This window comes from Amia ocellicauda, chromosome 7 (genome assembly GCF_036373705.1).
Source record: "Amia ocellicauda isolate fAmiCal2 chromosome 7, fAmiCal2.hap1, whole genome shotgun sequence".
NCBI classification, from domain to species: domain Eukaryota; kingdom Metazoa; phylum Chordata; class Actinopteri; order Amiiformes; family Amiidae; genus Amia; species Amia ocellicauda.
In genome coordinates, this window is record NC_089856.1 from 9,062,456 (window position 1) to 9,090,350 (window position 27,895).

A 27,895-nucleotide genomic window follows, 5' to 3' on the forward strand; every position below is an offset into this window, starting at 1 on the left:
ATATCTGGACACTAAGGGAGGGATCAAACCAAGTATACGGCACTTTACGGCGACCACATCGGCTGGCATGGGAGCATGTTTTTGAATCTGGAGAATGTAAGAAGTTAACGACTGTATTGCGGGGATGATCTCATATCTCGATCCGCTTATTGAGCATTTGACCGATCCAAAATAGCGGAAGTGGGGCTGCGCTCCTGCCATGTGCGCACAGGGACGGGCGGCAGCGCGGCGGCGTGAGTGGAAATTCTCCGGGCTGCTGCTCAACGCAATCTCAGGCCAGGGAGAATGAAACGGGATCACCCCTTTAGCTGGGGTGCGAGAAGTCTGTATTTCGCCTATTCACTGCTGCTATAAGCAGGGAAAAATACTTGCGAAATTGCTACCTAGCGTATTATTGTGTAAAAGAAAAATGTCGAGATCGTAAGCGTGTATTTATGTTTATTATTTCAATTATTTATTACAATTGACACCATATTTATATATAACAATACTAAATGGAAGAGTATATTATATAATCGTCCTAATTGACTGAATTATGGACATGTCATACCCTTCAGGTTAATCAATGGCTTTCAGATTTCTGAATACAGTTTCAAAAATCTCCACTGAATGAGACCCTCAGATCAGTTAACAAATTGCAACCACATGGGCGAATGGTCTCCTGTTGTAACTCTTCTTATGCTATTCATGAATTACCCATGTTTCTACCAGTTTATTGTATATGTATAGTATACTGCAGTCGATTTCAACATTGTAGACCATTAGTGTGGACCATGGTCCTACTGGGCCACTGCATCTGATATAAGAACAACTGAAGGTTTACATCACCAGCAGGCCCAGTTAAAGCCAGGTAGTGGAAACCTCGCTACCACATTCCAGGTTAAGAAGAAGCTAGAACCCATAGGCTGAATATTCATGAATATTATTCTGAAGCCTTACTGAAACAAACCGTAACACCTTAAAAACAACAAAACAGACTTCCCCCACTGGAAAGTTCAAAATATATAGATGCATAGATTTTTCCCAGGGGGTATTTTAGTGAGCTACCGTATACAGATTATGTGATGGCTGCCCATCCCCCGCCCCCATAACTGGATATTAAACCCTGACTGCAGGATTTCATGCATGTTCTCTGACAGTGTGCAAATCTCACAGGATTCTCTGCAATGTCAGTGCACATCAAGCAAAATGATTTTAATTTGCATGCAGATTATATATACAATATATATGTTGCTCTTGCATTGTCTTGGACTTCCACTGTTTGTATCATGGTTGATTAGGCTATATCTCTCCATATGGTACCATGAGGTGACTTTGCTTTCCTACATGTTACAGTGGGTGTATTCCATACCTTTGCATCCACCACTGTCCATCCATTCCTTTTAAATAACCACTTCATCCAGTATAGCCAGGGCCTAACCCAGCAGACACAGGCCACAAGGCAGGGGATGCAATTTAAAGAAGCCAATCAGCCTGAGCAGCCTGTCTTTGGGATGCAGGAAGAACCTGGAGCACCCGGAAAAGACCCACGGGGAGAAAGGGCAAATTCCACAAACAGAGTAGGGTAGGGTACGTATTCACGCTATGACCAGGTCGACTGGTTGTGTGTTTTTGCGATGTGGTTGCTTGACCCAATGGTCACAGGTCATTTGCATTTGGATGGTCTCAGTGGGGTCTTGATATATGTTGCTGCAAAGTTCAATCAACTAAAATTAAAAATATGACATGACACATTACATTGTGTGTATAACTATATCTATGCAGAAAACGCACCCTAAGTTCAGAACTTGCAGCTACAGCCCCATTACACAAGTCATTAATGAGAGCAATTCCAGACTGGGAAAGTAAGAATAAAATCCAGTGAGCAATTTATTTCTCTGCACCTCAGCACAGGTGTCCCGTCCTCTCTCATCTCTTCTACAGCAGTCCAATGCAAACATATACGTGTACATACTCGTTGAATCACCCGGGACTTTGGCTTACGGGCATATCATTTTTTTTTTAAGTAACAAACAAAAAAAAAAATGGTCAGTAACCAAACCACAGAATTTGAATATGAAAGCATCTGAAAACAACCACATCAAACAGAAACACAGACTTTCAGTTCTGTTGAAAAAAGGAAGCCCATTCAACAATTCTACAGGCGGCTGTTCTGATTTGAAGAGAGATCCCCATCAAATTTCCTTAGGCGAAACAAGCTTTTCTGTTTTGCACAATATCTGGAGTACCTGACGTGGTTCTCTATTTTATCTTATTTTTTTATTATTATTATTTTTTTCTCAGATAAGGTTTATTGTTTGCAAAAAAAGAACAAAAGGCTGTAATATTTTCCCCCTCTCTTTCCCCTAGAACATGGAATGGCCGATTCCTCCTTCACACATAGACATATATGCACTAGGCAGTTTCACTCTGAGATGTCAGAGTGTGAATTGTGGATGTCAACCAAATGCAATAAATGTGCGTGTGATTGGATGTGTGTTGGGGGGGTTCAATCATCAGATAAAGATCTGGAAAACCTTTCGTGCTGATCATTTTACACAATTTAGTCATTTAAATGTCATTGGCTGTTCCAAAGGGTAAAATGTTGGGTGAGGTGTTATGAGGTTTTGGTCCCCCCTTCCCTGGCTTTGGGTCCCTCCTTGTTTCCTGTTAATTTGATAAATAACATGACTGAGATTTGGGGAATAAGGTTTAAGAAGACGTACCTCAATATCAGTTATAGAGCTTAAGATTCCCAAAGGGCCCCATGTGTCTGATTTGGAAGGCCCCTTTGTAAGATGCAAGTCATCCTGAGCAGCAGGTTGATTCTGAATACAGTATACAAAGCATCTCTCTATTATACGCAGCATAACTCAGTCTTTAGACATGTGATTGTAGGGCTTGATTTTGCGATGGTGTATTGCTACAAGGCAACAGATCCTGCACTGTAGGGGTAAATAGGGCCTTTACCTACATTTGTAAAAATAGAATAGTACCCGCACTCTCCAAACAGGTTTAAATTTACACCACAAACAGATCACGGTTTCAATCTACCAGAGATCTTCCTCAGGGATCAATAAGTACATATGCCTTCTGACTGCCATACTTTGGGTGGATACTTCTGATTATGTTAATCTCTAAACACTAATTTTATCATAGGAACTTATTTAAGTGTTTATTGTTATTTTGTTAATATGAGAAAAAGAGAAACTTTACAATCTGTAAGTATCAAAATGATTGAACCCTTTTCGGCTGGGCACTTTCTATTCTTTCAGTTTGGCTTTTTTTTTCCTTGGATCTGCCTTTAAATGTCAAACTGAAAGAAGAGCATGGGTTCATTGACCTCAATGAAGTCAAGACACTAAAGCAGCATCCAAACATAAACTGTATCAAGCAATGACAATTATTATTATTATTATTTATTTCTTAGCATATGCCCTTATCCAAGGTGACTTAGAAAACATAAGAGCATTACAAAAGTGCAATACAGTTTAGAATTACAGGTCAAAGCATAGTACAATAAGTCCATGTTTTGATGGAAGAGGACCAGCTCATTGTCTGGTTTTCAATGCACTTGAGCTCCTAATGCCCTCACTAGGAATTTAAGGCTTAAAGGCATGGTTTTAATTTGAAAACCTGCAAGACTAATTCAGTGCTGCCCAAACCCAGTCCTCAAGGGCCCCTTTCCAACAGGTTTTATTGGTCACCTTTAATCAGCAGTGTCTTGACACTTGGAACAATGTAATCAATCAAGCAGGTGATTTGTAAAATGACATGTAGAAATCCGTTTTTTGAAGAAAATTAACTACCCTTTTCAGCCCTCAGTGACCAGAGTTCCCTTAATTGAACAAGTAATTTACCTAATTGATCAATAGCTTCCATATGGTCCTAGTCTGTCAAAATTAGCAATTTATGGTGGCTGACAAAACTTATTGGATAGGGGCTCTCCAGGACCTTGGACACCACTGCCGTAACTGATCAGCGCCCAGCCAGTATGCTTTGTAACCTATTATATTGACTATGACTATGTGACTATGTCACAAAACCTGTCTTTATCATAAGGGAAGACAGTTATTTTTGTTTAATTTTTGTCAAATTAAATGAATAAGTCATGGGAAATTCAAGCAAAGCCGCTATTTTTTTTAGTTATTCAGGCTACTGCTGTGGCCGGTGAGCACTGCCCTCAGTTGGTAAATATCGGAAATGCATTTATACTGGCCTCGCTAGCTAATGACTGATACAAAAAATAAAAAGCAATTTTAATGTCCCCCTTTATAAGTATAGATGAAACACAATTCCAATTATAATTATGATATTCGGAAGCACTGACTGCAATTCCTAACGAAAATAACAGCACATGTAGGCCTACTATAAACAATACAAATTAAAAATTGTTTTCATAAAGATCGAAATATGAAGTAGGCTAGGTGTTTTCTTAATGTAACCAAATCACTTAATTTATATTCGTATAGAAAATACATAATATATTTTATAAAGTATTTGCAAGGAGGTCAAATGACCCATACGGTTTTAAGACATTATACAATTTGGTCGCAAAAAGCGACACATTCTGTTGTCCGTTTGTTTTGTTTCTTAACACGGATTTCCAGGAGATGGGCACCACTGTCCTATTTATAGCCTATTTGTTAGTTTTTTTGTCCGATAGAGTTGTATAGTCTTCTAAACTGTAGACTACTAAATATTTGTTTTAAAGTGCAACTCCTGCTAACATTATACATACATTGTAAATATCAATATTCAGTTTTTGTTGTGCAGCAGAACATTCGTAAGTTTTTCCACGTCAGAAACTAAAATTGCAATTATAGTTATTAAAAAAAAAAAAAACATGGAGTAATTGATATTAATATCTAGGTGGGAAAACTAAATTAACGTATGATTTGGCATTAACAGAGCACCCACTTTTTCAGAATGTATTACAACAGGTCTTGAAAACATTTAATTTAAGGGAACAAGGACAATTATTATGTTATATAATATTATTATCAGTGACCGGGAGAGTTGAATATAGGGCACAATTCATAAAGCATTAGGAGCCAGCTAGTAGTAATATTCCACTTATCAATGTAACGCTGTTTCATACAATTCACTTTTAAAACGTTTATTTTTACTGTTTTATTAAACTTGCACCGAATAATCTACATCTCTGGCAAGGATGTGTTAGGTGTTAGACAGTACAACGCACAGACCTGTATGTAATTCTTTTTTTTTTCTTATTTTTTAAATGAAAAACATGCTTTAAAAAACGTTTTTTGGGTGTGATATGCTATTTGATTATTCAATACTTTTACTACTACCACTACTACTAATAACAATAATGTGTATAACGGCACACGTTTCATGCGTATATTGCAAATACATGTTTATTGATGAATGTATCCATGTTTCTCATGCGCTGTAATAATAAGGATGTACAACAACGATAATATAACAATAATAATAATAATAATAATAATTATTATTATTATTATTATTATTATTATTATTATTATTATTATTATTGTTATTGTTATTATTATTATTGTACACCTTCCGCTGCAGCTGCACAAAACTTGCTGGTTTCACGGACTTTGATTAGCACTGTCTTAGACTACTCTACACAGCAAAATCTATAGTGTTAAAATTACAGTGTTAAAATGTAGTGTTAAAAATTGTTGTTTCAACACTCATTGGGTGAAATTAACACTGAGAGTTAAACCATCTTGAGAGTCAGTGTTAATACTGGGTGTCAAAATAAAGAGTGTTGAATTAACACTGTACTGGTGTAAAACCAAATAACTAAACTATGTTGCTGAATAATTGATGTTTTATTGTGTTATTTTTTATTTAAGCACTTAATTATTGTGTAAATATTAATTATTGTAAAGCAATTATTGTGTAAAATGTGTCTTTACCTGCCAATATATTTATATTTTTGTTGTCCGGTTTTTCTACCCTAAGTTCAAAGTCATGTCTTTGAGTCAAGACCTAACAATTATTTGTTTTTGTTTTGTCTGTTTCTCTGCTTGTGGTGGTGCTTGTGACCATTACCTGTATAAGCATTACCGCTTTGCTTGTCTTGCTTGTATTTAGTTATTTAGTTAAAAGATAATTATTAAGATAATGGAATTACAATATGTTGTTAGATTTATATAGAGTTATATAAAGTACTGGTAGAAATATTGGGAACCCAGCTGCATGAGTGTTGATTTAAAACTTTTTGGATGGTCGTGGATGTACACTTTAAAAGGGTTGATTTTAACACCTACAGTGTTAAATTTGCTAATGATTTTTTGCTCTGCATATATGCTGGTTTACTGTTACATGTAAGATGTATCATTGTATTGAAAATAAAAGTTCAAACTGATACAGCAACTGATGCGTTGGGTGTTCTTTAATTACACACATTTTAAAGGTATTTGTAGGCATACAGAGTGTAGATTACATTTAATTACCTCAATCTGGGTATTTTTGAACACTATATTATTTGTGTAGTGTAGATTCAACACTTACTTAGTGTAACTGGAGCCTGTGAGGAGTAACAAAACGCACCAATGGTGTTAACAGTGAACACTTACAGTGCTTTTTTAACACTATGCAAGTGTAGAAAAAAATAACACTACGTAAAGTGTAAATTTAACTCTATTTAGTGTGGACCTATATAAACTCTGGATATGTGTTAATTTTCACACTGTGAGTGTGGATTTAACACTTTCAAATTTGCTGTGTACCTCCAATTGCTAATTGCTATTGCTAATCAAAGGCTTTGAAACCAGTCCTTGGTGTATTTCATTCTACTATTGCATGTATGTATGTGAGTGTTACTGTATCGTAAGCTATGGTTGCGTAAGTTGCGAAACCGAAAGCTCGCCGTGTCGCTCGCTCGCTCGCCCCGCACACCTGCGCCCAGGCCCGGGAAACTCCTTCCCAGCGCCCGCGGGTGACTCACGCTCAGTCCTGTATAAATGGACGGGATGTCTGTGGCAAACATGAGGCGGCGTGCAGAGCTACTGTTCCCACTGGAGTGTGCGAGCTGTGTCAAGAGGCGTTTACACCAAGAGTCGCAACCATGCCATCCCCGCTCCGATCCGGGGCCTCCGTGCTCCTCTGCTGCGCCCTGGTGCTGATGATGGACAGTGGACTGGGACGAGCGGTGTCCATCCGCAGCTGGAGCGACTGCACCACCTACACCGCGGAGCTGAACCGCCTGGCGAGACAACTGGCTGCAAAGGTACGCGAGGAAGACGATCAAGAAAGCTAGAAACTTGTAATAGTTTTACTTCAGATCGATTTGCTTGCATACTACACGGTTCGGACAAGGGATAGCAGATGTTTCGGTGTAGCATCATATTTTATGTAGCCTATGGCAGTGTAACCTGTAAAATACAATTCCCATGCAATACACGTTTCTATTAATTGATTAATTAATAGACAGATGGATACATAGACACCGTAGTAATAATAATAATATGGATAGATAGTTAAATGATGATCATGTGTAAATCATTTTTGATTCAATGCAACATTGGATTATGTCAATGAAGGAATCAATTAAGCAATTAAGATCTCGGTTGGAAAAAAAACCAGCAGCAGGTCCTCCCCCCTGCTATAGACCAGTGGTTCTCAACCCTGGTTCTGGAGGATCCCCTGCTTTTGTTCCAACAGAGCTCTCAAACCTTTTAATATTTTTTAACAGTAGGGGTTTTAATTCAAGTAGATAATTGTATAAAGAGCCAATTTACACTATTTAAAAAGTCAATTCTAAGCAGATTACTTCAATTAAGGTTCAATAAAGTAAATTGAGAGCTCGACTGGAACACAAACAAGCAGTTTAGGGGGTCCTCTGGGGTTGGGAACACCTGCTATAGACTATGGCGCAAATAAGACGGGTCATACAACCACTGTTTGGGATACTGGTCAATATACATAATAAGGGGTGGTGACACTCAAATCGCTTAGGTTTTGTGAACGTTTAAAAATTGAAAGAAAAATGCTAATACCGATATTTGAGGACAACACTTAATGAATACAGGTCTCTGTATTCGGCCGATGTGTTCATTATTTGATTAAACCCTTACTTTAGTTTAAGTAATATATAATCAACATAAATAACACCTCTAATTGGTCTTTAAACACGTAGGATATTTTAAGTCCCCTTTAAAATGACACCTATATTAAAGAGCTGGAAAGTTATTGAAAAGGTCGACTAAATTATTAGCTCAGTTTACTAACACAGCGCCCAATCCTGAACAATTGCTGTTTTTGTTACTGCTAAATTGCCCAAAATACCCGACAGCCATCCTTCACCCGTCAATTGATTTGCAAAACTGAATACAACGTTAGTCGCAGTGAAACAATTGCAGAAGCCGCAGTAGTAGACTATACTATTTGTCTTTTGCTATAAATGTCTGTGTATTATGTACTTACTGGTGGCTCTTGCAAAGGGGGGCTATGTCCCTCAAAAAAGAAGGGGACAAAATGTAATCTAGTTCTCTTATCGACTGCCCACAACCGAAGTTGTCCATCCCACACCCCATTTGGCAATATGGTTCACCAACAAGCTAGATCGAAATCTAACCACAGAAACAACCAAAGACATAATAAACCTGACGTTATGGGAAAGCAGTGGCCAAGAGAGACATGCGTTACAGCCCGCTGAACTCTCCATGTTTCTTCCACTCGCTCGCTGCGGTCATGTGCTGACTCGGGAAAACAGAAATTCACATGCCCCCCCCAACGGAAACAATCATATTTTCGTTTATCATAGCATTTTTGTGATAGTTGAGACGTTATACCATAAAATCCATGATTTTGAAAGTACCATCTAATGATATTGTAATGTGCATGCAATGGTGTTTTCCTCCTCAGATTGTTATTATGATAATATAGTTTGTCAAGGTGTTTATTTGGTGCTTAGCAGAGGTGACAAAATACAGTAGAAAATATATTGTTTTACAGCAATCGTTTTTCATTTAAATACAAGTAACAGTACAGAACAAAAGTTTTGCCAAAAGTCTTACATCAATATAATAATACATTAAATAATATTTTCTTTTTCTTATTATCAACAGACTAAAGATATATGTAATGGTGACCCACAGAGTCAGCCTACCGATTATATACAGGATTGCGACTGTACGGTTCATTTAAGAAATTGTTCTGCCAGTTTTGGGGGGATGAATACTTTTAGATCTTAACCTTACCTCATTACTCCACACAGGTATCAAGTGACTCTCAATCCGGCGTGGCAGACAAAGAAGATGACATTCCTCTGGTGGAAGAGTCCGACAAGTGTGACCCTTTGGGGCTGAGCTCTGATCCAGAGGTAAAAGCCTTCACTGGGCTTCTGGATCTGACATGGAAGATTTATTTTGTCCCACTCCACAATATGCGTTTCTGAATATATTCTTAAGATGGTTGAAACGAGAATACAGGAAAGTTATAGACTTTATGTGCGAAGGAAAGTTGAGAGAATTTGCCAAAATGTACTCGAGGTCTGTGTTTTAGGGATCTATGCAGTTTGGGATGTGAGTGGAAAACAGGTTGGGGGTTACATGCTATTTAGCAAGTTAGCTGTTATTTATTTTTCTATTTGATAGTCATGTCATTAATAAACTATTAATATTCCTTGCTTTGTCATGAAGATATAATCGACACTGTTCTGTTTTGGCAGCCGTGTCTGACAAAAATCGCAGATGCCCTGCAAAATTACTCCAGGCTTTTCGGCAAAAATGGCCTGTTCGAGGGCTCCAGCTGGGAAGAAGTGGAGGAGGTGTCCGCAGTGATAGAAAATCTTCGCCGCTTTCTTGGGGTTAGTGTCCTGCACATTGTACAATTTTTGCCATGAAGTGGTTTTCTTGCGACAGAAGGTTGCTGCAACATTTATACAACATCAGTGATTGGAATTTTGTGGCAGCACCTACAGAAATGTAAAAGTCTGAAGTTCAATCGATGTATCAGTCCTTTTTTATTGGCTACAGCAGGGTTTCCCAATCCTGGCCTCAAGTAATTGAGAGCTCAGTTGGCTCCAGGACCAGGGGATGGACACACGCTTACTTTCCCAGATTTCAAACGAACAACGACGATTACAATATATTAATGAGTCATGAGTCAATATAACCAATGATGGTTTGCCACCTCTTCAAGCAGTGAGTTTACGGTGAGAGTAGGGGTGAGAAAGGAGTGAGCTTTTCTTGTGATTATAGCACCATGGTGAGGAAAAGGCTCATGACTCTAAAAATTAGAAAATACAAAATATATATTTATATATACATACGTCTAGGTCTGTATATATTTGTCCTTTCCCACATGACAACCAGGATATAAACAGTAGTAAATAATTAGTCATTAATGTCACAGATGAAGGAAGTTCTGTTGACAGTCTGCATTTCAAGGCAGAGACAGACGGTGCTAAATTTACATGTGGCAGGTTGTACCAGTTTGAGGGCCCTGAAGCTAAATGTTCCACTTGTTTTGTTTTTGTTTGTTTCTTGGGGGAATTATAAGGTAGCCTGAGGCCTGACTGCAAAGAGATCATGGTGGTGCAAAGTTTGAAAGGTGTGCCAGAGAACTTTGAATTCTTTGAATTCTATTCTGTATCTTTCTCTGAGCCGGTGGAGTGATGGCCAGACTTACATGATCATATTTATTGGTGTCTGTAAAAATTCTAGCAGCAACTACCTGAAGAGTGTGCAGTGAGTAGCTGGGCTTCTGGAGAGTACTAAATACTAAAGATGATAAAGGCATCTTCAGTAAAAATATTTGTGAGGTAGGCAAAGGACTTGTTCTTCAAGTGTTTGTTGAAGGACAAGATTAAAGTCACAAATCTCACATACATTACATGCAGATTCCTTGGTGATGATGGGGTAACCTGAGAAATGAATGACGGACAATTACATTTTCTCACTGTTTTTCATTAGCTTTTTTGATCCCAGAATTAGAACTTCTGTTTTGTCAGAGGTCAGTGTAAGGTAATTTGCAGTCATCCAATTTTTTACAATGTCCTCTGCTTTCTCAGATATGTATAGCTGTGTGTCATCATGTGGCAAAGGAAATTTAGTTTAGTTTAGCATCAGGTACAGAGTGAAGAGTATAGGTCCCAGAACAGAGCCCTGCAATACTCCACAATTCACTTAAGGCATGTGGGAGGAGTCCTTGTCTACCTGTACAAAATAAAATCTATTTGCAAGATATGATTTAAACCCTTTCAGTATATAGCTAGATCAGGGTTTCCCAAAATGTGGCCCGCAATGATGTTCGGTGTGGCCCCCCAAAGTCAATCTTTAACCACCCCTTTCTGAAACTACTGTTTCTGAGCATTTTCTGTTACAAATTGCACGTGATTTGGTGAAAATAATAAAACCACAATTAAAATTGTAAACAATTAAATGTTCTCTAACAGAAATGTAAAGGAAATTTAAAAGGTATGATTTGGGACATATTTCGTTTTCATCGGAGGTTAATTTTCTACTGCGGCCCCCCATCCCAAGCAACCTCCAGATTTGGCCCTCCATCACCAGACATTGGGAACCCCTAATCTAGATTAACCTACTAAGATTTCAAGACTGCCCAGCGAGATTATATTATATGGTGTCAAAGGCTGCACTTCAATCTAACAAAATGAGAACAGAGTGCATCACACGACCTGTGTCAGTGTACAGGGTACAAAATGCACAAAGAGCTAAAATTCTCAAATATACCCTGCCAGTGAAGATTTGTGCCACGATTTTGTCAACAAGTCGTGCATCACATGATACTCCCTCTTTTTCTGGGAAAACATATGTTGCATCCAGCTCAAGTGCGCTGATTTATCAACAAGCATTTGCATCAGGCAAAGGTCAGAGTTCCCAAGGAAAGTACCACTGATTTCCAATACCAGCTAAATTACTGTTCAGAACTTCATATACATAATACTGGTAATAGTGTGTGTGTGTGTAGGGGGGGCGGGCAGTTATAAAGGCTTTGTGAGTCAGGCTATTGTATTGAAGAGGAAGCCTGGGTCATTCTTATGAGAGTATGTTCATTAGTAGTAGCATGACTGAGCCACACATGGACCATGTTTGTAGGCTATGACAAATTCCTTTCCAGCAGTCTGGAAAGCCATTAATTTAGTAGCCCCTCAAGTTTATGCCAGTTATACCTAATAGAGTGAGTTAAACCATTAATTAATTGTTTTCAAATTAACTTTCAATTAACTAAATAATTTTGTTGCTAAGGGGGATACTGCATCTAAAGCCTTACTCGTGCGTGGATGCATTGTAATTATGGAGAATGCGATCCACTCTAAATGATTTGTCAATGTTTGTTTTATGTGCCTGTAAAGTCTTTGAGATGTATGTTTTGAGGGTGCAATATTAAATAAAGTTGATTATTATATCATTAATATGTTTAACGGATGAGTGGAATGATTTGGCAGAAAGACCCAAGCCTGTCTATGCCCTGAGGTCTCAACTATTGCTATGTTACCCTCCAGTCAGAGCCAGGATACAATGAAAATTTGAAAATCTAGCTTGGACTCCATAATCATGTAATTTCTTAAACTGGATTTGTTTCTTAATAAAGTGCTGCAAGCTTAAATTATGTTTGTGTGGAATAGGAGGGTTTGGTCATATTTGTTTTAATAGGTCTCCAACAAAAGGGCCTGTAGTGGAAGATGTATTGTGAGGCAGAATAGTTGTTGTCTAAATGGGATACATAGGATTTTGGTCAGTAGTACAGTTGTTTATCCATCCATTTTCAATAACCACTACATCCAATACAAGCCAGGACTCTGAAATGTAATTTTTTTAGTCATATTGTCAATAATGTATCACAGTAGCGCTATGGAATGACATTGAGGGGACTCTGAAAGCATAACGACCCTATCAACTCTATGTGGGAGACAAAAGAGGGAGAGTGAATGGTTCTCAAATGCAAACTTTCCAGGGACTCTCTCTCTCTGATTTTTTTTCCCATGGTGCTCATTTAACAATATGAGCTCTTGCAGCCATGCTTCTGTTTTAAGTAACAATAGCCTGTGGTCAGTATTGTTCCATATGCCTCCCAGAATACACCATCCAAATTCTCAAACAATGATCAATTGCAGAACTGTATGCTTAAATGAACCAGACTAAGGAAAGGAAGACAGAAATTTAAAAAAAAAAGAAAGAAGAGGAACTCAGAAGTCAGTAAGCGGTCCAACAGAAACTTACAAACTCCACTCGGCTCAGCTCAATCGGGTTCATGTTGAAACTTGGCACCCTGTTTGACATGCACATCCACATGACAGGCCTGTACTTACCCTGTACTACAACCATTCAACACTGATCAGGAGAGGCTTGAGGGGTGCAGGACATAAATTACAAATGTTTTCTGCATAACACCCCCCTGTCCATCACTGGTCACACTAAAACACTAAAACTACAGGCTAATATTGAGTATTAATCTACTGAAGGAGTATGTTCACAGGGAGAACAAGCAAACTCCATACAGACAGACAACTCAAGGCCAGAATCAAAACCAAGTCATAGGAGCTGTGACACAGCAGCTCTAATCACTATATATATATATAAATTTGTCAATATATCATATCTTTCAGCAGGCTTTCACCACACTTGATTAAGTGTCAATCAGCCAATTCATTTTTTCCTTTTCTTTTACATTGATGGGTGTATTATTCAAGTCATTTTATTTTATTTTTCTATTGTCAAGGCTATTTGTCATGATATGATAGGGCTCTGTATGTCACGTTACACAAGTGTACTTCCCCAGGTCAGATCCTTTCCATTTTAGTAGCTGTTTAGGAGTAAGTTACCAATTATTTAAATGGAAAGGAATGCAGAGAATGATACAGAATACAAGGAAATAAGAGAAGAGAAAATCACCTATAAGGAGGAAATGTATATCCCTGCCAAAATAATAATAAATAGAAGAAATATGCCCACGTTCTTTTCTGTAACAGCATGTTGCAAAATGGGGGGAATGCAATACCACACAATGTGCCTGTGGCTGAAGAGTTACAACTGGAAATAGAGACAATCCTCTCCTTTGCAATTCCATAGGACATATGTATTACATTGGTTCCCAAACACAATATGTGGACTGTTGCTGGTCTGTAGCACATATGGTGCCGGCCTGCATTGCACCACTATCATCTCAAATCCACATTAAAATATCCATTATATTATTAAGAAAATCATTAAAACTAGTTTGCATTCATCAAGGGAGAAGTCTTGAAATGTTTATGGGAATCGGGATGCTATGACAGACTGCTTTGAATGCGTGATTGTTAATTATACACAGTGACCTCTGTTTGGACATCAGCCTAAACTTGCCAGGGAAAAATCACTGCCTCCAAGGCAATAGTGTGAGAACCTCTCAGCTGGGACTAATTTCTGTGCATCCTTTGTTGTTTCTCTAGATGTCCCATAGCAGAGACAGTCCGGGCCCTGTGCTGGAGGTGGGAGACAAATGGATGTGCGGGTACCTGCAGCGCTACACCGTGGAGAGGCTGCTCTCGTTCTCTGCCATCGCCGCACGGGTCTTTGCCATCGGAGACCCCTCCAAACACGGCGAGGCGGGGTCCTCCCCACACTGCGCCACTCTCTGAGACCCAGGGACGGGGAAGACGACTTCAGTATTAGATCACATGAATGTCTCATAGGGTTTGTGCTCACTTGCCCAAGTCGTGACCCCTCAAACCTGTATCTATATTAACATTATTTATTTATGGTTCTTATTGATTACCAATATATTATTTTTCAATTTTTTTAAAAGACACTTGTTTTATTATTTTGTAATGGTTTCTATTTTTATATAAATATTACACAATAAGTAATTGCTAAAGACGGTCATGTTGAACCGATACTAGTGAAACTTTTTTTATATATATTTATATATTTATTTATTTATTTATTATGTATTTATTTATTTATTTAAATGTTTTTATGTATTTATTAAAATGATTTATAAAAACATTTAATATATAAACGACTACTACTTGATAAGCTTTTGGAAAGTGTGCATCTTTCTTGGTAAATGAGCCTTTGGGAAGGAATTGTCTACAAATATAGGTTATTTTTCTATTGTATTGGAATAGCATCTGCTATCATGTAACAGTGTTGGGGGAAGAAAACTAAATTAAAAGTGCAAGTAACTTGATCAAATGGAAGTATTCTCTCCTCTGTATTGCCCACATTCTGACAAGTATGTCAGCGAGTGACAGATTATTAAAATATAAATGCATTGAAATGACATAATCAGGAATTAATCAGCCTCTTCTATGGTGTAGGACAACCCATAGAGCACCTTTATACTGGTCAATAGTGCAGTGAAAACATGATCCAATCTTTAAAGGAGTTGAATTGAGTTAATAGTACCCAAGTTACATCCATTTGCTGCACTGTAGTGAAGACTTAACAAGAATCAAGCTATCCCGAGCCATCTAATCAAAAGGGGAGAGATATGGTTGAAACTAGTGGGGACTGCACCCAAATCAACACTAAATACCCACAAACTGGCTGAACAACATAATAATCTAGATATGATGTCACATAGAATAGAACTTTACAGAAAAGATAAGCAACAATATTGATAAACTAATTCCACAGTATATGTCATTTACATGTGGGGTAAGCAGGTTCCTTTATATGGTTAATATACAGACATGCTCAAATTTGTTGGTACCCCTCCACAAAAAACAAAGAGTGCACAATTTCTTCTGAAATAACTTGAAACTGACAAAAGTAATTGTCACCCACCATTGTTTATTCCATATTTAATTGAAATCAGACTTTGCTTTTGATTATCAACATAATATTGTAAATAAAACAAATGAAAATGGCATGGACAAAAATGATTGGACCCTCAACCTAATATTTTGTTGCACAACCTTTAGAGTCAATCACTGCAATCAAACATTTTCTGTAACTCTCAATGAGACTTCTGCACCTGTTAACAGGTAGTTTGGCCCACTCTTCCTGAGCAAACTGCTGCAGCTGTCTCAGGTTTGATGGATGCCTTCTCTAGACTGTAAGTTTCAGCTCTTTCCATAGATGTTCGATAGGATTCAGATGAGGACTCATAGAAGGCCACTTCAGAACAGTCCAATGTTTTGTTGTTATCCATTCTTGGGTGCTTTTAGCTGTGTGTTTTGGGTCATTATCCTGTTGGAGGACCCATGACCTGCGACCGAGACACAGCTTTCTGACACTGGGCAGTACGTTTCGCGCTAGAATGCCTTGATAGTCTTGAGAGTTCATTGTGCTCTGCAAAGATTCAAGGCACTTTGTGCCAGGTGCAGCAAAGCAGCCCCAAAACATAACCAAGCCTCCTCCATGTTTCACTGTAGGTATGGTGTTCTTTTCTTTGAAAGCTTAATTTTTTCCATCTGTGAACATAGAGCTGATGTGACTTGCCAAAAAGCTCCAGGTCTGACTCATCTGTCCAAAGGACATTCTCCCAGAAGGATTGTGGCTTGTCAATATGCATTTTAGCAAATTCCAGTCTGTCTTTTTTATGTTTTTCTTTTTCCATGGGTCTTCTTCCATGGAGGCCACTTTCACTCAAAAAGCAATGGATGGTGTGATCAGAAACTGATGTACCTTCACCTTGGAGTTCAGCTTGTATCTCTTTGGCAGTTATCCTTGGTTCTTTTTCTGCCATTTACACTGTCCTTCTGTTCAGTCTGGGGTCGATTTTCCTCTTGCGGCTGCGCCCAGGGAGGTTGGCTAAAGTTCCATGGACCTTGAACTTCTTAATAATATTTGCAACTGTTGTCACAGGAACATCAAGCTGCTGGAGATGGTCTTGCAGCCTTTACCTTTACCTTTACCATGCTTGTCTATTTTCTTTCTGATCTCCTCAGACAACTCTCTCCTTTGCTTTCTCTGGTCCATGTTCAGTGTGGAGCACACAATGACACCAAACGGCACAGTGACTACTTTCCTCCATTTCAATAGGCTGAATGACTGATTACAAGATTAGAGACATGTGTGATACTAATTAAAGAAACAAACTAGTTTGTAATATCACTATAATCCAATTATGTATTATCTATTCTAAGGGGTACCAATAGATGTGTCCTGGCCATTTTAGAATATCTTTGTAGAATGAGCAATAATTAATCTCTTTTCACAGCTTCTTTGCTTTACTCTATGACATACCAAAGGCATGCAAGTATACATGATGCAATAGCTTTTAATTTCATCACTTTTCAGGAGGAATGAAACATTATTTCAATGAGCTGTAAGGGTACCAACAAATTTGAGCACATCTGTATATGAGAATGACATAATTAATTCAGTTTTATTAAACATATTTTTAGTTGGAGGGTGGCACAGTGGTGCAGCGGTTAGCATAGCTTCCTCAAAGAGCCCGGGACCCAGGTTTGAGTGTGTGTGTGGGTTTTTGATGGTTGCTCTGGTTTTATCCCACTTCTCAAACAGGCTACTTAGTTGACTGACTATGCTAAATTGCCTGTATTATGTAAGTGTATGTATGCTCTTCTGCAATTATTATTATTATTATTATTATTATTATTATTATCCAGGGTGACTTACAGATTATATGACCAATACAAAAGGGAAGTGATACAATACAAAATTTAAATTAAGTATAGTACAAGTACAATTAATAAATGACAACAGAAATTGCAATGGCCTGCGATAAGAGGAAGAAGAAGATAATTCTAACCCTGTTTAAAAACTAGGACATTACCTTCTGTCCCTTTGTCACAAATTAACAGATAAACTAATAATCTGAATAATTTGAATAATGTGACTAATACCGAAAGTCACCGCACAAATGTATTCTCCTGATACAAGATTTAAAAATACTAGAATTACGCAAGAATAAGAAACTAACAGATGACAGATGCTTATCGAAGTCACAACAGTGATCGGTAAATGAAGACAACAAAGCAAGATATCATCAGCCACGTATTTTCCCCTGCAGTCAACCTTTGTCAAAAAAATACTAGCTCTCTGCTGTCTAAACAAAAACATAAGAAAGATTAAATTAAGCAAACCGCATTCACAAATCATTTATCTAATGGGCTCCCCCCACCCTCTTCCAGAGCTTTAACGCTATCCCTTGAAATTCGAGTGAAACCATTACAACGGCAACCTGAAGGTACATTGTTTGTGAGCAGATAATTAAAAAACACAACACTGTAGTACCCAGGTATTTGGAAATACAGAATCCACCTGTAGGTAAATGTTCGCAATAGGAAAAGGTTAGTGAGCGAGTTGAGGTTAAATTGTTTTGACTTAATTGACTGAGGTTACCAAAGTGGGTACAGTTACAAAAACAGGACAGAAATTGAATTCCGGTCGTGTGTATATAGCTAAATAAATGAATAAATGTGTTGAATATAGGCTGGACTTAATATAGAGTTGTATAATTGTCTTTGTACATTTTTTCTCTCTCTCAATTTGAAACTATTCCCAACAAATAATGGCTCGACCACTGCAGGGGTAGTACCACTAGTAGTAAACAGGCCAACTTTCTAAGTATCTATATGGGATCACTGGTTTTGAACTGTGATCGTACAGTTCTTGTAACTTTCCAGAGTTAGTAAATTATTCACCTAGGAGTAAAACCGGCCTTTTAACTAAACTGAATTGAAGCCTTTTGAATTAAGTTAATTTACTGTTGCTTTTGCACATTTACTTAGTAAATTCTTCAACTTTGGAGAAGTTACCTCAACACGAGGGTAAGCATTAAATATGGCTGCCTGCAAAGATACTTGGATTTCGGCACAGGTTTGGGGTGCAAATGATTGTAATATTAAGTCTAAATCTAATCTGATCATTCCATAACAAAGTGTCAAATGAAAAATGCATATGATATATTTATCATTAATATGTTTATATTAATATATTGTGAGGATTCAGATGAAACAATGAGTTACTATAGAAATCACCCAAACAAAGCGTGCTGCCCCACACAGCTTCCTTAAATACTATCCGTGAATACTACTACTACTACTACTACTACTACTACTACTACTACTACTACTAATAATAATAATAATAATAATAATAATAATAATAATAATAATGAATCTTTCGAATTTTCTTAATGCTGTCGAGCAATTCCCAAAAGCTCTGGGCTATTTGCACAAATGTGACCCCTGGTTATTGTAAAAATGGACGGCACATGTGCATTCATTAGGTACCCGACAAATGAGGAAACGAGAGCGAGTCATCAAATATTCCGCGCTACATATCAGCAAGGTAATTCAAAATCAGGGGAAGCTTGTATTCATAGATTACCATTAGTCACATTAATCTACTACAAAATACGGAAAAATCATACGCTTCCTTTTTTGTGTATAGTGGTGTTGTCGGTTTAGGGAAAACTAACGTTCCCTTCCCCGAAACAAGAAAAAACATAAAACCCATAGGCTGTTGAGAATGGACAGAAGCAGACACGGTACTTTTTTGGGTGAAGCGATGCAGTGTTACACCTGTTAAAAGGGAAACGTGTATGGGATGATCTCATATTTGCTTGACATTGCGGTGACATAATTCCGCATTTCTACACACTCCAGGCAACACACCAGGAAACAAACACGGACTTCTGTAAAATTCCAGAACCCGTTTTTGCATTGATTTAGGAAGTGCTGTACACACTGGAGATGTTGTTTTCATATACATTTCATGTGATGTAACAATGTAAGCATATATATCGAGTTTACTCTGTCTGTCAAGTCTACTGCTCGGACTTCTGTCATTCTCTTTTATTTGTACACCATTTAAGTGTCTCTCATAGAAAACTATAGTACCGATTGTAAACTAAAGAATGTTTTTTTTGTTATCTATCTCGTATTTGTAGTGTTATTGGAATAATGTAACTGGAGTAACTGTAAAGTTGTGTATATTTAGTACATACTTTCATTGTGTGACTGCCTGGAATTAAGGCGTCTGTTAAATTACATAATAATAATCATAATAATAATAATAATAATAATAATAATAATAATAATAATAATAATAATGCTATAAACATAATTACTTACATCAAGTTAATATTAATACTTATTATAATAGTGACAATAATAATTATTAATAATTAATTAATTGTATTAACTATTTGTATTGCTTGTCTTTAAAATGCTATATGCGCTGACATAGTAACGCGGAAATTTGTGGCGGAAGTTAACTGCGGCCGATGCGTTTCCCCTACTGAAGGAAGGATACAATACTTATGTCACCTTGTACTCAGAGGCGGATTTTTTTTTTTTTTTTGGATGGAGGTGGGGGGGGGGTTGGGTAAAGAAAGACATTTTATGACGCTATACAGTACATTGTTCATTATTTTGTTCACTATTTTTAAATAAACAAAAACAGACATGAAGCTGAGTAACCCTTTGCATGTCCAGTTCCACAACAACGGTTTATTTGGAATACTAGACTATATTGCCTACTCTTTTGTTAAGTATAATTTCCCTGCTGTAGGCTAATCATGTTTTCCATGTTACGCAGATATCAATTTCTTAGTTGCATAATTCTTCATTCTTAGCTGACGACAAGGAATATATTGCATCATCAAGCATTTCATTAAAACTGATTTTGTAGGTTCTAAGAAATATAAAATAGCTACTTTCCCAAATTCGGATTTATAGTATTATTATAAGTATTATTGCAATGGCCAATGCATTGTTGTGCTGAATGTACAGCTAAGCCAGTTTGAGTTAATTTACTATTTTGCAATCACATGCATGCAATACTGTTTTTATTGTTTTAGTATTTTACATTTCAAAAAATATAAAAACATTCAAATTTTTTAATACTTATGATTAAAAAAAAACAATTTCTAAAATCACTTAAAAAAATAAAATATTAATGTGATTAATACATAAACTCAACTAAACATGTGCATAAATCAATAAAACAAACTTGTGATAAAAGCAAACTGCAAACCAACAAAAAGGTCAAATACATTGAAAAGTAACTGAAAATGCATCAGACAAAACAAAAAACAAATAAAACGATAAAAGAAAAACAAAAGGTGGTATACTTCACATGGGAAAACCTGCAGTAAATTCAGCGCCATGCTGATTCCGGCGCAGAAGCACTTGGAGCTGCTTCTCCCAGTGACACTCAGGCGCTACACCCAGCCTCCAATGCTTCTAACCAATCAACGCCCACGAAAGACACAGGAAGCGTGTGATTGACAGAAATCTACACCAACCGAAAGGCAGATCTGTAAGCCATGGCCCAATCCAGACCAGAGATGGGTAGGCAGAGTTAAAGAACGGCATTTCCTGGTTACAGTTTTCAACATCAGGTAAGGGGAAGTCAATTATCGGGTATCCTTTTCAAATATTTATCTTTGTCGGTATGTTCGAGCTAGCTATAGTCATGGCTTCTTCGAGTATGAGTATGTGTCGGGTTTTAACCAGGGCGTTAGCTCGCTTCATAAGCTCAAGTCACAGAGGGAGTAACTTGCCGGTTTTGTGATTTCCTGGTCGACCACAATGAAGTCAGTCCGTTGACTGTTTAGAAGAGTTGATTTCATCGTTAACGGATGAAAGCATAGAGACGTGGTGATGTCAGACGTTTATCGAATTGTTTTTTTAATAATGGTAATTGGTCATTATTCAAATTACCTAAAACAATTCTGATCGACGTATTACGCGGTATGTTGTTTGGAGAGAAAATATAACTTTTCCAAAAGTCTACATATCGTTGTGACCGAGCCCTGTATTGGGTTACTGGATATTACTTGTGCTTAAATGAGCCCTTTCTCGTCAAGTCCATTATTTATGAAGTTATGTAACGTACCTAAAATGAATATGAATCTAATGAACTGACAATCATGTGGCATCCGTCTCTAGCGTGGCACAGCTCCGTGGATGACCTCATCCGCCTGCTGTCACTCATCCTGCCATGACCTTTTACCTTTCCTCTCACTGCCCTTCTCAGTTATTTACATTCACCACAGTACTATTTTGTGAAAAAAACAGGTTTTAATGTCAGTCACCAAATAATACTAATATTGTTAAATTGTTGCTATTGAATTATAAACTATAAACTTATATTATTAGAGTGTACTATAGTCCAGTTCCTCTTTCTTTTCTTATGTATGGGCTGTATAGTGTACTGTTTGTCTGGCTAACACTTTACATTAAGACTGTATTCAGTACTATGAATAATAGGTCCATCCCTGTTGAGCTCCAATCCAGTATATTTTATAAATCGTCAATTTAAAAGAAGACGTGGGCCGTCTCAAATATCTGCACCCTCTTCCTGCCTTAACCATACAGTATTGTACATGCTTTATTGATCAATGACTACCATGTGTTCCCAGTCTTTAGAAACTGGGGATTTAGGGATGAACTTTAAAAACAGCAATTATGGGTGTGCAGGACCAAGATTTGAGACCACTTTTACTAATAATAATAATCGCCCAATGGGCATGATCGGCAAAAATGTTTCTCTGCTTTGTTATTTTTGGGAGTGTTTTGTTAGCAGTTGATACAGGTTTCGTGTTTCCTGGATGGCAGGTCAATGTATAAATTGTGCTCAGCTAACAGAACACAAAACTTTGCAGCTATGGCCTGAAGTGACTCCAATGAATTGCTATGCAGTGGCATCCCTGGGTGGGTTGCGGACCTGGGGTCAATTTTAGCTGTATAATTGGTTATTCAACTGATCAGCTGGAGTCCAGCTACACCATTGTCACACTTAACATATCAATATGTTATAAACATGTGATCTTCTTCAGCAGTGGTCCTGCTAGGTTTGGTTCAAACCGAGTCTTAGTTCTGTGGTTGAAGTAATAATTGTTCTAATGAGAACTTATTTGTAATGTTTAAACCAATGGAGATGTCAAGTTAAATATTAAAGTATACACAGCACCTATGTTCTAGGGGGGGTGGTATTTGGATACTGACAATAATTTTACAAGGAGTGGAGCTGGTCTGTAGACCATCAGTCACTGGATACCTTGAACACATGGAAATTCTGACTAATTAAGCCCAACAATCTGGCTCAATTAACCACTTAATGATTTGAGGGGGGGTGCAGCAGACAGAAGGCAAAAGGCATTGTGTTTCTCCAGGACCAGGGTTTGATATTCAATGTTTAGGCTATTATACTTAATTGTCATTCTGTGGCATATTATTATTATTATTATTATTATTATTATTATTATTATTATATGTATTTATTTATTTTATTTATTTCAGACCTACAGTTTACACAAGAAACATTACAAACTGCAATAATAGAATCGGTCCAAAATACAGTAAGCATACATCCCAGTACAATGAGCTAACAAGTGCAGACAGAATACTGTTAAGTCCTAGGTATGTGCTAAAGGGAGGGGTAGACATGGGAGCAGTTGCTGTAAAACAATAGAAGTGCTACATACACAAGTACACAGGAGCATAAGGGAACATAGTTTAATAAGCAAGATGTATAGGGGCAAGGGTGCTGAGCAGCCCAGGAGATTAGGCTGCTGCTTTATAGGAACAGTCTGAAGACACTTGAGTAATCTGGAGTGCTAAACTGCAGTGGTGTGTGTGTTTCACAGCATGAACGTGGGGGTGGCGCACAGCGAGGTGAACCCCAACACGCGGGTGATGAACAGTCGGGGGATCTGGCTGGCCTACCTGCTCCTGGTGGCTGTGCTGCATGTGGTCCTGCTCAGCATCCCCTTCTTCAGTGTGCCCCTGGTGTGGACCCTCACCAACGTCATTCACAACCTGGTCAGTTCAGTGTCTGTGTCTGTACCTTTTACTGACTCTGTCACTGTCTCCTTGTCTCTGTGGCAGAAATGCTCTGATAACCCATGTTGCCTCTGGGCTGGCAGTGTTACTCTCTGTATCGCTGTGAGTGCCAGTTGCTAGTTCAGTGTCAGTCAGTTTTATGATGCTGTGAGTATCAGTCTGTGTGTATAGAAGCTTTCTAGTACTATGATGCTATAAAGCAATTCATCAGTTATAAAACACAAAAAATAGCCTGTATTGTTTTTAACAATGGCGTGACAAATTCGCAACATCCTGTAAAGCAATACCCCAATCATTTCTATTTCAACAAATTCATTGTTTTGTATTTTGGCACTAAAAAGCTTCCATATGTGTGTCCCAACAGTGTGAATATCAGTGAGTGTTGTAGTGTCTCTATCAGTCAGTACTTTATAGAGCAGTGAGTGTCAGTCATCAGTCTTATATAGTCCAGTATCAGTCAGTATTCTATAGTCAGTCAGTCACCATTGTCATGCTGTGCTGTGCCTGGCCACTGTCCCCCAGGTGATGTACCTGTTCCTGCACACTGTGAAGGGGACCCCCTTCGAGACCCCCGACCAGGGCAAGGCACGCCTGCTCACCCACTGGGAGCAGATGGACTACGGGATCCAGTTCACCTCCTCACGCAAGTTCCTCACCATCTCGCCCATCGTGCTGTAAGCCTCCTCACGCCTCTCTGCTCACGAGCCCTTACCCGAGGGACTTGACATTTTGCCAGTGGTTTTCTTAATTTCCAATCACATCCCTCTTTCCCTTGAAAAGCCTGACTGCATTGTCCCATGGCCAAAACCACAGTAACGTGTAGGCAAGCGCAGTGACATCATGGTGCCATATGGAGAGAGAGAGAGCCTACACTTCCAGGCTTCCCCCTTTGCCATTCAGTTTGGAGAAATCTGATTAAAGCATTATCTTAACTGAATTAATAATAATATACACAAAAACAGTTAAATGACAACGTAAGCGGTAGAGTTACACATGTTACTCAGTATTTTAATTCTGTATGTAAATGGTTTCGAGGACTTTACATTCTCACTATTATTATAAGCAAGAAATCACGAGAGCATGTTTTTTTCTCCCAGGATTAGTGCAGCAATGTAAAAGAGAAACAGGTCTTTCTTCTACAAGGCAAGATCGTCTGGATTTGAAAACGATAGGAAAAATGATAGATCAAATATGTGGCTTAGAATACTGTACAACTGAGTAACATTCAGGCAAATAATGATAAGGACCATGAATACAGTAAAAACCCTGGTCTGGTACCAGTCCTCAATCTACATAGTTTTGTGGATCATGCTGAATCACCAACTTACACAAGAATAACGTGCTATTGGTAATTTGACCCAAATGTGTTCAATTAAGGCAGTTCTGCTCATTGAGGGCGGTGCAGTATCCAAGTGTTGATTCCATCTGGTCGCTTAATGAGTGATGAGCTCCAATTACTATCTGCCTCACTGATCAGGATTAAATGGATTTATGGTCTTACCTAGAGATACAGGGGGCTTTCCAGGACCAGAGCTGAATAAACCTAGTGTAGATTGTAAATAAAATGAATGAAAAAAAAAAACACACAGCATGCTGACAATCCAACTCAAACTCAAACTTTTCTCTCCCTTTCCCAGATACATCCTGGCCAGTTTCTACACCAAATACGACGCCACACATTTCCTGGTGAACACGCTTTCCCTGCTTAGCGTGCTGCTGCCCAAACTGCCCCAGTTCCATGGGGTGAGGATTTTCGGGATCAACAAATACTAAAAAAAAAAAAGAAAAAAGTGACTGGACTGTTGGGGACCGGACAGGATCTGGACTCCACGGCACTACAGGCTTTGCTTTCCTCAGGTCAGGGGGGCCGGCAGGCAATCATAACACCCTCCGGAGGGTTTTTCCAGTCTGCTGAGGAGGGGTGAATTACTGCGATCTGGACTCTGTGATCTGTGTTACACACTCCCTCCACGTCCTCATTGGAGCTCTCTCGCTCTTTCTCTCTCTGTAATGCTGAAGGTATGCAGCTTCCTTGTCTCCTGCAATTTCTCTGTCATCACATTTCTCCAGTGGTGACACTATTGTCCTCGCCTGTTGCTGGAATACAATCCTAGCTAGCGCAGATTTTCTGATAACACAAAAAACAGGAAAAAAAACATAAACACCCTGATATTTTTCCTCGATCCATCTATGGTAAATTTAAAGATTGCTTGCTGTTGGAGTTTTATTGCAGGAGTGCCTTTGTATGGTACAACACCCAGCAAAGTCCAGTCAATCAAAGGATTGCAAGCAGGGGGAGAGATGGGCGAGAGAATGAGAGAGAATCCCACGGGAACAATGAAGCAGAATTTTTTGACCGCTGTGAAAGAATAGGGAACACGAAAAGCGAAGGATAATGCGCTGACAGCTCAGGTCAGCACACCTCAAAACTAAATAAATGAATAAATAAATAGCTCAGTTGTCTTGGTCCCCCCTCCCCCCACCAATCAGATCCCTAAATGATCAGATGCTGACCAGATGTGAGCATGTTAGAGCTCACTCCCTTTTGTGCTGGGTGTTTTTGACACTTCTCAAGAGATCACAACAAAAAGGGCAAGGGTCTGTGTAATATGCAGGAGGGAGTGGGAGAAAAGTGGGGGAGAAGATTAGTGGACAGGAGTGTGAGTGACTGATTGTGAGGGATTGATTTATCTTTTTTTTTTATCTCTCCCGCAGCATATTAAATAGCCAGAGGTGTGATTCCTGTCTCCTTTAATCCAAGGAGCATTCCCTAAAAAAACAGCTCCCTATTTCCAATCAGTGCTCCCAATTGTAGGATTTCTGGCTCCTGTTTTTATGTACCGATGTTTTTTCTGTTGTTGATTTTTAAATGTCTCTGAACCCCTTGACAAAACTGACAAAGCACCGAAGCAAGAATCGTTTCTGCCCCTGGCCCTCATTTCAAGTTCAGTTCCCTCACTATAGCCTCTTCTCTATTTATTTATTTATTCATGCGTTTGCCTATTTATTCTTTGTGTTTCTTTTGTTTTAGTCAACATGCATCGACACGTGTATAAAACAACCTGTCCCCGGCTCACATCATTTCACAAAGCCACTGTATAGAGCTTTAAAGAGACAGTACAAAGTGGTGATCCATGCCCTACAATACAAAGCTTCTTGGGAGATCCTTACGACTTGTGCTTTGCATTCTATTCATATTCTTTGGTTGCTTAGACGTAGCGAACTCTTAATCCATATGGAACAAATATCAATTTTTTTACAAATTGGCCCCTTGGAATATATTTGAATTTTTTGTTTGCAATCCATATGTTTATTTTATATAGGGGAAATGTAAGGAATAAATTCCTACATGAAATATAGGAATTAACTTTCCATGTACTTTCAACACTATACACCTGCTAAAAAATTTTTTTGTATGTTTAAAATATATCCTGTATTCAAAATCTAGATTTGTTTCGTAGGGGAATTGAAAGTGCTTTCTTCATAGCTGCTTATTTTCAGACCTCAGCCCGTTTGAGGTGTGTCTAGGAAACGGACTTCTGCTCACTGCTCTCATTCACCGTAAGAAACTCCTGCACCCCAATACCTATTTAAACTGCTCCGAACAGGATATGCGTCAGTGAAGCCCAATCATCCGTATACCATGGGAAGGCTGTACAGGTCCTGGACGCTTAAATTCCATACATATGCTGGTCGTTGAAAGTGTTCCCCTGCATGTAAAGAGCACTGCGGCCTAACAATGGTTGCAGCGGAAAATCTTACAGTAAAGGCCACTTTCGTTTGATTCACTGAGTGGTCAAGATGGTTCCAGACTCTCACTTATGAAGAAGGGTGTGTGTTTGTGTATCAGTGTGGGGGGGGGGTGTTGGCAATCGTATAATCAAAATAAATAATCCAGTGTACTCTTATCTATAGTCAGTGTCTTCATTCATCATTCTGTGTCCATCTCTCTGCTTTCGACACTATTGAGAGCATTAAAAACATGCCGGATCGTGTATATCAATGCTTGCACTATTGTATTTGTGTATTAGTATTAAGCACTAGAAAGTGCCTGGTGTTCTAAAACAATTTCTCATCAGTTGCTTCTGGGAGTCAGTGTGAGAAGATTGTGTGATGCATCATCCTAATATGAATAAGGAACCGAGTGGTAAAAATAGTGGTAAAAATTATGTATTGTTAATAATTATTGTTATTAATAATATG

General features: G+C 38.3%; 2 protein-coding genes across 3 annotated transcripts; both read left to right on the forward strand.

Annotated features, from left to right (window-relative positions):
• The first annotated feature begins 6,984 nt into the window (after positions 1-6,984).
• LOC136753826 (interleukin-23 subunit alpha-like) lies at positions 6,985-14,563 on the forward strand. Its single transcript, XM_066710215.1, has 4 exons — positions 6,985-7,207; positions 9,197-9,301; positions 9,650-9,805; positions 14,375-14,563. The coding sequence occupies exons 1-4, from the start codon at positions 7,046-7,048 to the stop codon at positions 14,561-14,563; spliced, it is 612 nt and encodes a 203-aa protein (XP_066566312.1). The 5' UTR covers positions 6,985-7,045.
• Positions 14,564-21,180: 6,617 nt separating this feature from the next.
• Positions 21,181-27,600, forward strand: ormdl2 (ORMDL sphingolipid biosynthesis regulator 2). 2 transcript variants are annotated; one of them, XM_066708219.1, is made up of 4 exons: positions 21,181-21,246; positions 23,497-23,671; positions 24,215-24,366; positions 25,330-27,600. In XM_066708219.1, the coding sequence occupies exons 2-4, from the start codon at positions 23,498-23,500 to the stop codon at positions 25,463-25,465; spliced, it is 462 nt and encodes a 153-aa protein (XP_066564316.1). In that variant the 5' UTR covers positions 21,181-21,246; position 23,497; the 3' UTR covers positions 25,466-27,600. The 2 variants fall into 2 exon arrangements, with proteins under 2 accessions (XP_066564316.1, XP_066564317.1); XM_066708220.1 differs by lacking the exon at positions 21,181-21,246 and adding an exon at positions 21,254-21,268.
• The last annotated feature ends 295 nt before the right edge of the window (positions 27,601-27,895 follow it).